At 51.5% G+C, this 15,102-nt stretch overlaps 7 protein-coding genes across 7 annotated transcripts; 2 read left to right on the top strand and 5 right to left on the bottom strand.

Annotated features, from left to right (window-relative positions):
• Nucleotides 1–381: 381 nt before the first annotated feature.
• E0L32_003942 (uncharacterized protein) lies at nucleotides 382–825 on the bottom strand (the record flags this gene model as incomplete). The annotated part of the gene is made up of 2 exons (XM_031138297.1): nucleotides 382–655; nucleotides 722–825. The coding sequence occupies 2 exons, from the start codon at nucleotides 823–825 to the stop codon at nucleotides 382–384; spliced, it is 378 nt and encodes a 125-aa protein (XP_030998004.1).
• Nucleotides 826–1,106: 281 nt separating this feature from the next.
• On the bottom strand, nucleotides 1,107–1,904 carry E0L32_003941 (uncharacterized protein; the record flags this gene model as incomplete). Its single annotated transcript, XM_031138296.1, has 1 exon — nucleotides 1,107–1,904. The coding sequence occupies one exon, from the start codon at nucleotides 1,902–1,904 to the stop codon at nucleotides 1,107–1,109; it is 798 nt and encodes a 265-aa protein (XP_030998003.1).
• Nucleotides 1,905–3,067: 1,163 nt separating this feature from the next.
• On the top strand, nucleotides 3,068–6,013 carry E0L32_003940 (uncharacterized protein; the record flags this gene model as incomplete). The annotated part of the gene is made up of 6 exons (XM_031138295.1): nucleotides 3,068–3,297; nucleotides 3,362–4,061; nucleotides 4,124–4,204; nucleotides 4,264–4,886; nucleotides 4,957–5,142; nucleotides 5,191–6,013. 6 exons carry the CDS (start codon nucleotides 3,068–3,070, stop codon nucleotides 6,011–6,013), a joined length of 2,643 nt encoding a protein of 880 aa, XP_030998002.1.
• A 600-nt stretch (nucleotides 6,014–6,613) lies between these two features.
• On the bottom strand, nucleotides 6,614–7,744 carry E0L32_003939 (uncharacterized protein; the record flags this gene model as incomplete). The annotated part of the gene is made up of 1 exon (XM_031138294.1): nucleotides 6,614–7,744. One exon carries the CDS (start codon nucleotides 7,742–7,744, stop codon nucleotides 6,614–6,616), a length of 1,131 nt encoding a protein of 376 aa, XP_030998001.1.
• A 565-nt stretch (nucleotides 7,745–8,309) lies between these two features.
• On the bottom strand, nucleotides 8,310–10,801 carry E0L32_003938 (uncharacterized protein; the record flags this gene model as incomplete). The annotated part of the gene is made up of 7 exons (XM_031138292.1): nucleotides 8,310–9,000; nucleotides 9,070–9,387; nucleotides 9,446–9,529; nucleotides 9,582–9,720; nucleotides 9,767–10,255; nucleotides 10,311–10,594; nucleotides 10,692–10,801. The coding sequence occupies 7 exons, from the start codon at nucleotides 10,799–10,801 to the stop codon at nucleotides 8,310–8,312; spliced, it is 2,115 nt and encodes a 704-aa protein (XP_030998000.1).
• Nucleotides 10,802–12,115: 1,314 nt separating this feature from the next.
• Nucleotides 12,116–13,332, top strand: E0L32_003937 (uncharacterized protein; the record flags this gene model as incomplete). Its single annotated transcript, XM_031138291.1, has 3 exons — nucleotides 12,116–12,218; nucleotides 12,277–13,218; nucleotides 13,271–13,332. The coding sequence occupies 3 exons, from the start codon at nucleotides 12,116–12,118 to the stop codon at nucleotides 13,330–13,332; spliced, it is 1,107 nt and encodes a 368-aa protein (XP_030997999.1).
• Nucleotides 13,333–13,854: 522 nt separating this feature from the next.
• E0L32_003936 (uncharacterized protein) lies at nucleotides 13,855–14,730 on the bottom strand (the record flags this gene model as incomplete). Its single annotated transcript, XM_031138290.1, has 2 exons — nucleotides 13,855–14,229; nucleotides 14,281–14,730. 2 exons carry the CDS (start codon nucleotides 14,728–14,730, stop codon nucleotides 13,855–13,857), a joined length of 825 nt encoding a protein of 274 aa, XP_030997998.1.
• Nucleotides 14,731–15,102: the final 372 nt, after the last annotated feature.

The following is a 15,102-nucleotide window of genomic DNA, read 5'->3' as shown; positions in this document are numbered from 1 at the left end:
CCTGAACGGCAACTGGACTTTTGCAGGCAATTGTTTCGGCGATTTCGAGTCCCTTTTGTATCGCCTCGGCCTTTGTCGTAAGGATATTGCTTACCAGCCCTACCTGTAAGGCCTCTTTCGCGTCGAACACCCTTGCAGTCAAGCAAACATCCTTGATCCATGAAGACGAGCCAACAAGTTTTGGCAGACGCGCCAAGGTACCAACATCGCTTGCCAGCCCAGCGTCGACCTCCTTCACGCTGAACATTGTGTCGGCGGCGCATATTCTCAAGTCCGCACACGTCGCGATGTCGATAGCCAACCCAAAGGACGTTCCATGAAGAACACAAATAACCGCTAGCAGGACCAAACACATGTCAGCCTAGTTTTAATGGCAGAGACTTAAAGATTGGCGGAAACCTTACGCTTCTCGCAGCGTTCGATGCTGGAGACACAATCTTGGATATTAATGATCCACTTGCGAACCGCGAACCCATGTCTGGCGGCATCCGGAATGTCTTGCGGTCTAGGGATGAACATGGAACCCTCTTGAGATGCAGCTTTAAGATCAAGACCTGTCGAGAAGGCTTTCTCCCCAGCACCAGAGAAGACAATTGCACGCACCGAGGGGTCACCTGAGAGCTGGCTGAAGACTGCTTTCATCTCAAGCCACATGCTAAAATTTCGAAAAGGGAAATATGTCAGTTAAAATCGCGGTCGTGAGCGGGCAGTGCTTCCTTACGCATCGATAAAAGCGTTGAGTTTTTCAGGGCGATTGATTTCGACATGTGCAACATACTCCCGCGGCTTGGAAACCGAAAAATACTGGATTGCTGGAGGACCCATTGGGGGGGCAGAGGTGTGTGCAGGGCAGCGAGTTGGAATCTTTGACGAGAAAAGCTGCTGGCTAGAGACACTCGAACTTTGACAATCATGGAATCGGTTACGCTTTTGTGCAATACTGAGGAGTGTCCCTTGGGAAATGGAGCTCTCACACGCCCCCAGAATTGCCTCGGCCCATTTTGCCACTTTTGTTCTCTCGAGACACGACGGTGCAGGTTTCGCGCTGGATAAACAATCATTCATTTTTGAAACGAATTTATAGACAAGTTACATGCAAGATACGATCATAGCTTCAGCCTTTCAGTGGCTCGACTCTTCTTATTCTTCATTCTCTCAACTCCCTCATGAATCATCCTGGTGAATTGGCTTCGCTGGACGAGATCAGCAGTCACCCGAAGCTCGTAGGCAGTAGCTCCGACGTGGTCCATGTTATTAGCCCTCAGCGCCACCTCCTTAAGCACGGTCGTCATCTCCGGTCCGGCTTCAGCAATGTGTTTAGCGAGTCGAAGCGCAGTGTCGCGGACCTTTCCAACAGGTGCCAATTCGTCGACCAAGCCAACGCGATAAGCCTCCTGTGCGGAGATTGGGTCGCCTGTAAATAGCATGCGTCGAGCCTTCTGCGGGCCAATCTTTCGCACCATGCCAAAATAAAAGCCGTTCATGGCGTACTTGACTTGTGTAGAGCCGAACCGAGCGTTCTCCGAGGCCACTGTCACGTCGCACATATTGGCAAGGTCCATGCCATAGCCTGGGGCGGTACCAGCCACTGCAGCAACGGTGGGCTTCCGATAGTCGTAGATGGTGATCATCAGCTTATAAGCCAGATCGACGAACTTGGTTCGCTCGTTCCCCCCTTTGTCGGTTCCTTTGAGGATGTCGAGAGCCCATCCAGAGCAGAAGTACTCTTCATTTCCCACGAAAAGAACAGCGGCGACCTTGTCGTCTTCGACCCAAAGCGCGAGAGCGCGGATGATCTCGTCATGGAGTTCCCAGCCAAGGGCATTTCTTTTCTCCGGGTGGTTCAGTTGGATAATGCCAACACCGTCTTCTATCGAGAGTATGAGGAATTTAAATTGGTCCATCTGTTTAATGAGCAAGATCTTTCCAACGAAGATGATTCGACTCTCACCGTGGGCGCGACTTCTAAGTTTATGTATTTCTTCCATCCGATGCCATAATAATATCCCAGGGCCCCACACTTGTACCGACACCCCTCGGTATGCCTACCGCGAACGTACGCGCGACTTGATCGTTCATTAACGCTATGAATAACAAACAGTAGACGCAGTACACCCTGTGCCCACCTCGTTACACCACGGTGGACGGAAACATGGAATTGAGGTAAAGCTTTTGAGCTTGACAAAATCCGCATCGACTGCACCAAAGCATTGAGTCAAGTTGCTTGAGACGGTATCTCCGTTGCACAGCTACTTCTGATACTCCTCCCAATCTATACGATCGCAGAGGACACAGCTACACAATCAAGAAAAGATAACCTTCAGAAACTCAACGGAGCGTAAAAGCAACCAGGTACTTGTTGGACGGATTGCCCGGGTGACGATCGTATGCACAGACCGCAATACAAGGGGCGAAACCTTAGCAGAATTCGACACAGCATCTCCATCTCCGTTGGGTTTGGACCATTTAGGCAACTATACCTGGCGCCGAGATTGACTACAGATCACATTGAACTCAGTCTGGCGTAGGAAACGACTCCATCTGGAATATTGGCCTTCGTCACCACCTACCCGGTCGTAGACACGTGGTAGGCTAGTTTGTTAGTGCCTGTGGACGAACCTCCAAGATGGGGCTTAGGTGTAAGTCCCCGGAACGCCGGGAGCCCCATGAACACGGAGTGCGGGGTTGGTCGAAGCACTATTCCAGAACAGGAACCTTATACCGAGGGCATTTCGTGGGGTAGCTCGTCAGTGTCTCCAGAGTACGGAGGACCCGGGCGGCACTCATCTCGTCTGAACAAACGCACGGCTGGGGATTACGGATATCGAGTATCCACTGGGGACTCAATCTTCGTAATCCGAGATCAAGCCTCCTGGTTGAGCCGCATCTAGCATTTTCTTACTATTCATCTGTTCCCAGTGCCGTCTTTCCCTCTCTGGCAGGGGCTGCTCACTGGTCCAGGACCATTCAAACACACATCTTCCATACCGCACGCATACAACCTCAACTTGTCTATTCCCAGCACCGTTATGCTTGGTAGTTCTGCCACTACTCTATTACCGTCCTCATGGCTTCGCGTCTTTCTCCTACATGTGCAGAAACGGTACATTCCGCCGCTGGAGCGCCGCCCAAAGGCCGCAGCGCGATTTTAGTCAAGGGTCGCCGACGTTCCAGGAAGGCCTGCATTGGATGTCGACATCGGAAAGTTCGGTGTGACGTGACAATGAGGGGTGTACCATGCACAAACTGCCAGCTTGACTGCAAAAGCTGCGAAGTCAAAGACAGAGCGTCCAGGAGGTGAGTACTGTCAAGCAAAAGGCAGGTCAGAAGGAAAGATCAAGCTAACAACTGGATGCTCCAGGCCACTCCCCACCAGCGAAGGCATACAGCACATGTTTGACAGCTATGTCCTCCCGTCGAGAGAAGAGTGCGAGTCCGAACCACCGGTTTGGGGGTTGTCGATGGAGCTATTCGACGACGAGCTAGAGATGGCAGCGGACACACCATCAGCTTCAAGAGGCAACCACAACCATGGCCAAACCATTCGGCAGCCATCTCCATCAAGTGTTATAGAAGCAGACACTGGTCATGAAATCACTCCGCGGCAGGTTTCTTTCTTAACATCAGATGGTACCTCTGGTCAAGAGACACTGCCTGCTCCCTCGTGTCCCAATTACTCTACACTACATGATGGCTCCGGCACCTCCCCAACTGGCGAAGAGGTCTCAATTTTACTACACCGTCAAGGGGTCGGCGGCTACAGATTGGTTCCTGACCCTGTAATGGTCCCCTACTCGTCGTATCCGTTCCTCACTATCGGCAGCTTGGCGGATCTCTCTTCAGAAGATGTTGCATTTCTCAAGCTCAAAGGAGCGTTTTCTATCCCTGCGAAACCAGTGCTAGATGAGTTCCTACGTCATTATTTCTTGCACGTACATCCAATCTACCCCTTGATCGATGAGGGTGAATTTTGGAACACATATCGCCAAGATAAGCCGGCAGGCGCCGGTGGCAAGATCCCCCTTTTATTGTTCCAGGCCATGATCTTTGCGTCTTCCAGTGTAAGTTGGCAGTCTTTAGTTGCTCTTGATCCATTTTGGTATCTGACTAGATAACTATCAAGTACTTGCCACTACTGGTAATCAAGTCTATGGGATACGCTGGCATTCGTTCAGCGAGGGCAGCATTTTACCACAAGTCAAAGGTATGACAAGTGCCTTCCCCATCTTGCCTAAACCGCCTACTATAACTGACCTCCATAAGCTGCTTTATGACTTTTCTACTGAGAAAGCATCCATTGTGGTCGCTCAGGCTGCAGTGCTGATGTCGTTATGGTGCACTTCCGACCCGACCCCGGTACAGCCGAATGCCATATGGCATCAGATTGCGATCCAACACGCTCGGGCTGCGCATGCCCACCTCGCCTGGGAACCACCTGTGAGCGTAGTCACGGCTGATTCTCGACCGGAGCACGAGTATCGAATGCTCAGGAGACTCTGGTGGTGTTGTGTGGTCCGCGACCGCGTCTTGTCGGTAGGCTTGAGGCGAACTCCCCTGATCGCCAACTCACAGCCAATACTCTCCATATCAGACTTTGACGGCGATATTGGCCAATCTGAAGTTATCGACTCCAAAACGCAGCGGTCAATGGTTCTCATCTTTATGAGGGTCATGCACCTGTGCAACATCCTACCTAAACTTTTACATTTAGGGCCGTCATATGACCATACCGATCTCCAGGATCAAAACGAAAGCACTTTGATGGAATGCAGAGTCTCCTTGCGAGACTGGTTCGTGCAAACCAAGATTGAGATTGATACGGCCAACTGTGGGCTCCGCCACCACTCCACGATTGTTCATACGAACCATATGTATATCTTCTACTAGTACGTGGCCTCAAACCCTTCATTATATCTCGGGATTAGCCGGTACATTGCTGATGATTGAGGACTGCAGTGCTTGCATATCACTCCTGAGCCGCCAAGAAGCACTTCTCAACTACTCTCAACCTCAGACACCCACTCAAGGTTTGCCTCGGAACTCCGAACGGGGTCACGAGATACAAGAAGCAGCATTAGGCATAGTAGAATGCTGCGAGGAGCTCACTCAACTGGACCTTACTCGTTATCTACCGATTAGCGCGTAAGTAGACAGCCAGGGCCGTGTCCGCAATCAAGCTAATCAATGCAGGTTGGCATTGATATCCATCCCACTGCTCTTTCACCTCCTTGATGCCAAATTTCTCTATTCTGAGAATCTCAATGCCGACATCAAATCAAGGCACCACCGCCTTCAGGTGCTTATCAATACCATCAAAGAATATCGATTGCGCTACGATGGTGTTGAGTGGATAAGCTTTACTCTGCACTATGTGGTCGACCTTGCCCAGCCTCAATTATCTCTCGTTCCGAGAAGCTCAGTGGCTAGCTGGACTGATCTCTCGGCTAAGGAGCCGACCTTCTGTCTCGTCCTGACCTTGACTGTTGTCCTAAGCCTAAGTCAATTCAGAATCCCCGAGGATAGGGACTTCCCTGTTAGCCTTAGAGGAGTTTTGAGGCCTGAGGCAGGCCCTGTGCGAGAGCTCGCCTTGTATTGGCCATGCGCGGATAGAAGGCCACGAAAACCAGTCAGTCGAGACTCCTGCGATTTCGAACTGCTCGCTATGCCACCCTCCAATTCTCCGAAAAGATATTCTCAGCCGAAAGGAAAAAATTGCTCGCAGAGTCAACTCCGCGGACACGTGTGCCTTGAAGATATTCTTATTACCGAAGATGAAAATCCTTCCAACCAAGACGAAGAGACTATTGCACAGGAGCTACTGTCGAGCTTTCCTGAGGTGACAAAGTCGAGTGAGGGCGATGGCCGGTTCCCCAGCCTGATTGATCCGAACGAAGCTCAACTCTTCATGGAGCCATTCGATGTGCTATCATATGATGAGCTAATCAACTGCGAGGGCGATTCTGATACATTAACGACCTCTGATTTTGCAATTTCCATTAGTTGTTTGGAATAAGATATTTGAGATGAAAAGCTGCGTTGCGTACAGGGTGTAAGGTCAGCTTGAATGTTTCGATTCCTTAGGTCGTCTATATGTATAAGTAACATTAAGGGGGGGTCAAAGGTTACATTGAGGTGTGTTGTATACTAGGGAGCGGTCTCATAGATACCCAGAGTCAATGATGGCCATGGAATTAACTCGCCTACGAGCCAAAGTATGAGGGTGTTGGCAAACTGGTCCTGAACATCAGATTCCTCTCGATTCACTGCTGGGATGCAATTTGGAAGCTCAAGGTAGACTTCTATAGGATAATTACCCTAATTCAATCGTTCCAAAATATCCAAACTGTGTCTACACATGCTGCGGGCCGTAGAGTTCCCAAATAGTGTCGTTGAGATTTCAGGTCTAGATGAGTTATCATGTAGATGTGTCGTGATTGATATGTGAGCCTCAGAAGGTCGAAAAACAAAATCCCAAACCGCTTTAATTAAGCTTACGAAAGGAATGCTGAGCAGTGGGCGAGGTACCTGCTTTCTTCTCTGTATATATCCATGCACATCTGTCTGATTGTGGTCGACTGCTCCGCTGTGCACTGAGGAGCACATTTGACAGATGTTAGGCGATCTGAAATAGCCGCTCGGTTAGGCCATAGCCTTTAACACACTTCCCACGTATGTTCGCCGAGTACACGGTAAATCCCTCGAATAAGGTCCGGGACGGTATCGGTTCACCTTGCACCGTCATCTCCCCAGCTCCCTTTACCGGAACGGTCGCACGTATAACAGCCTCCAGCGTTGGGATGTTCAATTCGAATTCGGTGTAGTATGTAAGATTCGTCACGTCTGAAGTCCATGGGTTGGCATCATGGATGTCATTGTCGAGTTGGTGGACCTCTTGATGACCATCAGGAAACTGTACTGTCGCAAATGAATCGAATGAGGTCGTTCCATTGATCGGCTTTGAATGCCAAACACCCATAGTCATCCCGTTTTCCAGGATAACATTGAACCAGTTCCATCCGTTGTACGCGACTCCGGTACCCCATTGTCGGTCCATCCATGTCACTGACTTATCCGGGATGATGCTCACTTCTGCATTGTTGACAGTGATGGTTCCACTAACGCGAGAGAGGGGACTGGCCCACTGATGGTTCGTTCCGCCGCCCCAGTAGAATATGCCAGAGCCGGCGTAGTAGAGGCCAGGGCCCTGGGCTTGTACGGATAGATTGAATCCAGCATTTGGTACTGTACTGGTAACTTGCATGTTGGAGACTATATCGGAGCTCGAGGATGAGAAAGCCAGATCACCGCCTTGGAGGTTGAAGGTTTCGTTAGGCATGATACCCTCGATGAAGTTATTGACCCCATAGTATTGGGATGTTGTGATGTCCAGTAGCGAGACATAGGTGTACAAGTGAGTCGGACCTTGTGTACAGTGGCAAGCAATAGCAAAGTATTCATGGCCATTCTCAGCTGTGAGGTACGAAGTGTACAGGACACTGTTCATGGGGTTGCCAGTGCCCGCAAGCATAGAGCTTGTGAGGTTCACATCTGGTAACGGCCCTTGTTTCTGGTGAACTGTCAGGGCATCGTTTGGATGAAATAGGGGCAATGAGTAGATACTGACGGTTTGGCTCGTGCTTAGAAGACCGACCTCTCCAGCGGGGCGGTAGAATCCGAGAGTCCCGAGGGGTTGGAGTGCTGCGAACGCAGCCAGAGCTAGTTTGATAGTCAGTTTGATAGTCATGTTTGTCGAACAGTACAGACAGATATGCTTAGTTGGCTCCTTCAGTGGAAATGAGGAAATAATCAAGGCTTTTATGCCAAGCCGGGCACGGAGAGTCCCGCAGCTCCACACAATCTGCCGTGGTCACCTCTACATTTTGTTAAGATCTGGGGATAGACATTACCTCGGAGTAGTTTGCCTTCTTCGGAAGGACCTGGAAATGTACCGCATGGGAGAAAGGGGATGTAGTGGACTATCCTCGTTCAATTTGAGGGGACCACCGGCTAGATCGGATCGGCTCTTCTTTGCTGAAGAAATTTCTTTTCCCTGGCTCTGGGGTAACTATGCCTCCAAATTGCATCTCTGCGAAGTGTGTAGTTTGACCTAGGTATTCCTTCCTACTTGGGTTAGTCTACTGTAACCAAGGTATCTATGTCCCTTGCCGAGTTAATTATGTCAGCCTCAGATCTTTTGAGAGTCGTTCCCTGGCGTCAATCTCGGTTTGCAGAGGGGATGGAATGGAATGGACTCAATGTGGTGCCAATGCTCCGCTGCTCATGATCAATTACTACTGCATTGGATTATTCTAAATCATCATATTGCTCCAGTTAAAGTTGGCCATCATGTCTCCTTCCTGGTCTCCCGAGGTCAACAAAACATCCAGCTGGCCTTCCATGTTGTCAGGTTGCGCGAATCCCATTACGCCGTCGTTCCACCACGAAGTACCCCACGCTTCCGCACCGGGCACTTGGAGCGTTTCTTCGGGAATGACGGTTTCTGGTAATACTTGCGCTGGCTGCAAGCAGTCGTGGACATCCGCATCTGCATCTTGTGAGGATGGAGTAATCTCCTCTTCTTCTCCACCCTCTTCTCCCCCCTCTTCTTCATCTTCCTCCTCCCGCTGTGCATTCTTCTTCTTCTGCGGTCCCCGTTTTAGCCTCTCGCTTATGTGGGAAGCCACCTCATATGTCTTGGAGCACTCGTTGAGTGTCTTCACAAGAAAGTTCATGTGCTGCGCGAGTTCTGCTGACTGATCATGGGGCGACACGGAACTGTCAAGGGCAAACGTGACCGCCGTCGCTGCCATGGCAAGGCTGTAAACCAAGACCAAGGGTGCGGTTGCGAGGGAATGCTGAGCTCGGTAGTGCCGAGTGATGGCCATGATACTGTCAGCAGAACTGATGCAGATGTCTCGAGACTGAGTCTTGCGCGCAAACCCGGGAGTTGGCCGGATGAAGTGCCGATTCAACGATATAATACAGCTATGATACAATGCGCTGCGTCATGACAGTTGTCAGTAAGCTATGGAAAGACTGTTGATCAACGAGGAAAGGGTTTCATCTTACTGAAGAATCGTCAGCTGAGGCGGCAAAGTCTGAGTGGTGGGTGTCCATTGGTTCCAAGCGAATGTCTCGGGCAGGGCTGTGTGCCATTGGAAAAGTCGAAGATTCAGCTCCTCAAGCTTTGCCACTCTGTGAGTAACTAGGTCCTTCCTTGGCAGCTTGATCAGTCGAGTAGAAAAAACATCTGCCATCATCGACTCGATGATTCTGCTTAGATCCGCTAGATGGATTAGCAAGATCGATGAAGGGATCGAGTTGTCTAATAGGGTATATAGAGGCGAGTCCACTTCTGCGAGTTCAGGACCCCTCTCAGCCTCAGCTCTTAGATAGATGTTAGTTTTGGATCTCACTACACAGAGAGCTGCGGAGGGAAACATACTGACAGACCTCTGGGTCCAAGAAGTCTACGGCCGCATCGTCGTGCCGCAGATGCACAGGACGGCCGAAATACAAGCTGATGACCCTGCGCGCTGTTAGCAAAGGACGGCGATTCTACGGCGATATATGATACTTACTTGTCGGTCACATAGCAGCCCCAAAAGACCTTTCTCCGCATCTGTGAGTCCTGGGCGAGGCTGATGCTTGAGTCGTCCTGAACCAGGAATCGTGGGTCTTGATGAAGTCCCATGTCCTGGAGCATACGGACAGCCATTCCTGAAATGGTCAGTTGAGTTCTTGACCCATGAGCGACTATACGCACCTGAGAGGAGCCATCCCTTGCTATTGTTGCCGGCGCCAAATTCAAACAATGCAAGACAGAAAAAGGCCTGGACGATGGTGATATGCGGACTTTGGAGTCGCTTGAAGCTCAGGAGTTTGTGGACGCATCGCTTGAGCGGGTCGACAGTGGCTGACACCTGAGGGTCGCGTGATATCCTTGCGCCTAGCAGACAGATAGCATACAGGAGCGGGTATGACCAGAACTTGCCCATGTGCTTGTTACGGGTGAAGTCCTGCACGAGAGCCGTCTCATCGATGAAGGGACACTCGGCATTCAGATGCCGAAAGAACATGGACAGAGAGTCGTTGAGTACAAGGTCCTCGAGCTTGAAGATCCCTGAGAGGTAGATATCCTGATAGGCATTGATCGTCGGGGGTGGCTGATCTCTGCGATTGCCGTCGTTGTTGTTGCCATCTGTGACACAGCCCTTTTGGTATATACTAGTTGGGCCGTAAAAAGACCGGTGGCCTGATCCGTTGTGAGCTCGCTAACTTGGCACTCCCGAAGTCACTGATGCACGAACCTTGCGGACTTGGTTGCAGGGTCAGAGTTGATACTCTAGAGGAGCCGCTGTAGTCAAATATCAGGTCTGGTACAGCGGTTCCTGCAACAGGCACGGACGTCCCGGGTGTCTGGGCCAGCAGACTGGTTGAGCTCTGGGATGGGGGGTTGGACGGTGATTGTTGCTGCAGGGAGCGGATGGTAGCCTCGTATGAGGCCAGCCGTTCCTCGAGGGCTGCAACATATGCACGGTTGACGGGTCGACGGCGAGTGTCATCGTCCCGGAATGAGCACTCGCTGCTGCTGCTGACGCAGTTGGCGCAGGGATGCACCCGCGTACATTTCAACTATGGATGATTAGCAATGCAACGCTCCACTTCACGGTCCTTGGATTAAGACGTACTTTACGAAGTTGGCAGCGTCGACAGCTGAGACAGATAACGTGTTAGCCAACGCAAGATATCCACGATGGGGCTGGGTTGCGCCATACGAGATGCGTTTCTTGCCGTCCATGGCCGGTGACGGAGAGAGGGAGGATGAGCCGAGGCCCCCTCCGACGATACCGCTGGGCGGCGAAGCAGGGATAGACGTGCAGAGAAAGAAGGAGGAGAGCCAGCTTCAATTGATCGTCGGCGTCGGATCCCGGCACGTGGGTTACGTAGAGTCGAAGTCCGGGGTTGCCTCAGAAGGGGAGCGGTTTTTTGGAGAAGGCCGAGGCCAGAGGCGGAGAATTTCGGTGCATCACCACGCGACAAGCAGTGTAGTTATCATCCTTTCCCCGCATTTTGTTACCTAAAAATTTGCTTGGTCCAATAGGCATTTAGTAAACCCTACCGCCCACATTTACGCGGTCCGGTGGTGATGATAGAAGCCGGAGCACTCCTAGCGCCGTAAAAATTGTTAGTGAGAACTCCAACTACTCACTGATTTCAAGCATCAACACTGAGCAACAATAGCCTCTTGTGGGCCAATGGTAAGAAACATGAAGGTGAATACAAGAAATACCGGCCTGGCTACTCATGTGTCCTTCGGATGCGGTATAGCTTAAGCCCAAGTTTTCTGATGTTGTCCTACCAGCCATGGTTGTGTCACGTACTCGATATAAGCTACTAGACAGGGTAGACTGCATAATGCCCCAAGCAACGAAGTTCGCTCCCCAGCCCGGAACGGATTGCAAATCTTTATATCCTGCTGGATCAGACTGCCTGAACCGTGCGGGAGAGTCCGTCAAGCCACTTGACATGAATTCTCTTGAAAGCCGAAATACGACTGATGATCCAACGAGAGGATTTCGTGGGGACTGATATAGCAAAGAGGACGACTGGTATTGTTACGGCATTTGAACCGACAACAAGACTTCTTAAAAACCAGGTAGTCTCAATGTACATCCATAAAAGGCATCACACAGTGAGGATATTCACCGTATTTGACATGTTAAGTACGTTTGTCAAGTGCTGGACAGATGAGTCGATGCTTCGGAACTGTTACCGTTGCATGTGAGGCATCTTCGAATGCCCCTCGCTGTCCACCAATTGAACTTCTGACCCCGGTGGAAGTTCCATGGAATCCGGGGGCTCTCCCGTTATTTTCTACAGCATCAAGTTGATGACAGCGCGGATCCATGTACAGATCATGGAAGGTCCGGTTGCCCCACCTCTGTTCCTGACGGACCGCCACCTCCGCTTTTCAGCCATCACAAGCAAAAGCTCAGGTCACTAAAGCTAGACTCAGTCACGCAACCTAGCAGACTCACAAGTGAGACTCAGAACCTATCTATCCTGTAACTTTCCGACAACAAACGAGTCTTGCCAGTGATCAAGCCCCATGATGGCTTCCCAAGTCCCGAATGCTGGCGGACAACCCTTGGCCAGTGCTGAGTCTCGGCACAACGAGTGGCTCAGTCCGGGCGGCGCAGCCTACGATTTCCGGAGTAAGCCCAACAGCCCATACATTCACAGAAGGTTGCCAGCCCTGTACTAACCTGCCAGGTGACGTCCGCACGAGCCCAACCCCGGCCATGCTCGAGGCCATTACTTACGCCAGCCTTCTCGATGGCATCCAGGACTCCGACCCGAGCACAAAGAAGCTCGAGGAGCACGTCGCCGCCATGGCTGGCCACGAGGCCGGCCTATGGGTCGTCTCCGGTACCATGGGCAACCTTGTCTCCCTGCGCACCCTCCTCACCCAGCCGCCCTACAGCATCATCTGCGATGAGCGCGCGCACTTCCTGAACAACGAGACAGGCGGCGTCTTCGCCTTCTCGGGTGCCGTCCCGCAGCCCGTCCGGCCGTCCAACGGCAAGTACCTCACCCTCGAGGACATCCTGCCGCACGTCAAGCTCGGGCACGGCGAGAAGGTGCACGCGGTCCCGACACGCGTCATTGCGCTGGAGAACACGCTGCGCGGGATGGTCATGCCACTTGCCGAGACCCGCCGCATCTGCGAGTTTGCACACGCCAACGAGATCAAGGTCCACCTCGACGGCGCGCGGCTGTGGGAGGCTGTGACCGCGACTGGCAGCTCGCTCGCGGACTACGCTTCGCTCTTCGACACGGTGACCATGTGCTTCAGCAAGGGCCTCGGCGCACCCGCTGGCGCAATCGTGCTGGGCAACAAGGCTACCATCCGCCATGCGCGGTGGGTCAGGCAGAGCATCGGCGGGGGCATCAGACAACCCGGGCTGTTGACAGAGGCTGCATTTGTCGCGGTTCGCGACACGTTTGAAGGGAAGAAGCTAGCCAAGACGCACGAGGTTGCGTCTAGGATAGGTCGACACTGGGAGGCTTGCGGCGCGAACCTGCTGTACCCGACGGAAACCAACATGGTCTGGCTGGACTTTACAGGGCAACAGTTTGGACTTGCGGACGTTATTGCCAAGGGCAAGGAGAAAGGCATTACGTTGAATAGAGACCGCCTGGTGATCCACTATCGTAAGTGATGCTTGAATTTCCTTCAGTGACTAGCACACTGACCCAGTCGCAGAGATCTCCGAGGCGGCTGTACAGATCCTGATGGATGTAATGACAGAATTAACAAGGAGTTGAAGTCAGAGAAATTAAGCCCGGTATCTCTTTAGGCGCCAAAACCTGAGACTTGTTATTAGTGATACTCACAGAACAGAAATTGTTACATCTTACCAGCGGCTGGGATTGTCGATGTATTGACGATAAGTCGGTAGAGCGGGTTGAGAGTGATACTTGGCCAAGCCCTGACGAAGATTATCTGAACCTGCAATCCCCTGAACAGCACGCAGAGGCTTAAGGGACACCTAAAAGAACAGAAGGATCCAATTTCAGATCTTTAACATTTCTTTGTCGTCAGTAGAGGCGCTAGTAACCTGAATTCATTTCTTGGCCGCTTGGAGGTCGGTCGATACGAGTGGCTGGACTGAGGTCCAGCATCCTTGTAATGATGCCACGAGCTGCCCCCTGATCTAGAGTGCCAGACAAGCTTATCTCTTTATTTGATCAACTTTGAGCTATTTTAACGATCTGTCGATTAGGAGCAACTATTCTAAAACATCTCGCTCTACCCTCTTGTCAACTCTCGTTGTTGAACTATGACACTCAAGTTGTTTCTGCCTGCCCCTCGCCCAGTTTCGACACCACAGCAAGAATCCAGTCGCTGACATCTTTCGGCGCAGTGACTGGCGGGACATGACCGGCGCCGGTTACTGCAACGTCAACCTTGTTCTCGCTTGTTTGCTCAATCATGGAGATCTGTGATCGTTGAGTTTCCGGGGAGATGGATTTATCGCCTTCAGCAACCAAGTACCACACTGGCACATCGTTGTAGCCGGCATAGGTCAACGGAGAGCGAAAGCTAGCTTCTGAATGGGGAACCAATTGCGTGGCAAGCGCTTCGCCTTGTTCCTGCGGAAGATCCGAGAAGACTATGTTTGCAACTAGTTTGTTGTCTGGATAGTAGAACCAGCCGTCTTCCTAGTCTGCATTAGTGATGAGAAAGTCCAGTGTTGGGTTGAGGCAACAAACGTCAGTTTCCATGAGAGGACTCAGCGACTTGGTTGAGGCAGGCTTGCCCACTTCTGGTACCAGCGAGGTCATGTACGCAAGACCTATAACCCCGCCTGGTAAACCGTTCTTGGTTCTCTCTATCTTACTTAGTCCTTTGACAGACTCGGTTGCTGGTGTACCTCCGTACGAATGCGTGACGAGTAGAACATCCCTCCCTGCGTCTGCGAGTTCCGCGATGTGGGATGCTATGAACGCTGCGTCATCATACATGCTTGGAGGGTCACCCAGCCTAGGGCCACCGGGGAGGCCGACACTGGGGATGTGCAGGGCCTTGATATCATAACCATGCGCTGCAACTTCTGAAACAACCTTGGTGTAAATCGAGGGAAGCGCGGACGCAGCGGGGATGATCAGGATTGAGAGCATATTCCTAGATGTTCCCCTGCTCGTGGGGGTCTGTGATGTCATGGTACTATCAGGACGCTTGGTATGAAGTAAAATTCAAAAACTGCTGCTAAGGTGTCGAAATGAAAACAGAGGGTAAGCATAGAAGTATCCTTTTCGCATGAATGTTATGTCCAGTCACGGAAACCCATAGGCCAATGACGTTTCTGGTTAGTACCCTGTCATCAACATATGTTTGTGGCTAGCTTGCTGTCATCACTCTGTGGTGGATACCTGATTGGTGGCTTGAGATTATCGTGGCCAAGGTTGGGCCGGTGCCGTCACCGGAGAAGCCAGGATGGATGGAGGTTTGAAGAAAGTATAATTAGGCGTGGAATGTCTTATTTTCGAATCATGGTCCATAATCTCCCTCTCTACCATCCATCCCTCTTTGCC

This window comes from Thyridium curvatum (assembly GCF_004353045.1).
Source record: "Thyridium curvatum strain D216 chromosome Unknown NODE_18_length_519074_cov_76.432364, whole genome shotgun sequence".
In the NCBI taxonomy this organism is placed as follows: domain Eukaryota; kingdom Fungi; phylum Ascomycota; class Sordariomycetes; order Thyridiales; family Thyridiaceae; genus Thyridium; species Thyridium curvatum.
Note: the sequence above shows the minus strand (reverse complement) of the source record. Positions and strands in the feature narration are given on the sequence as shown.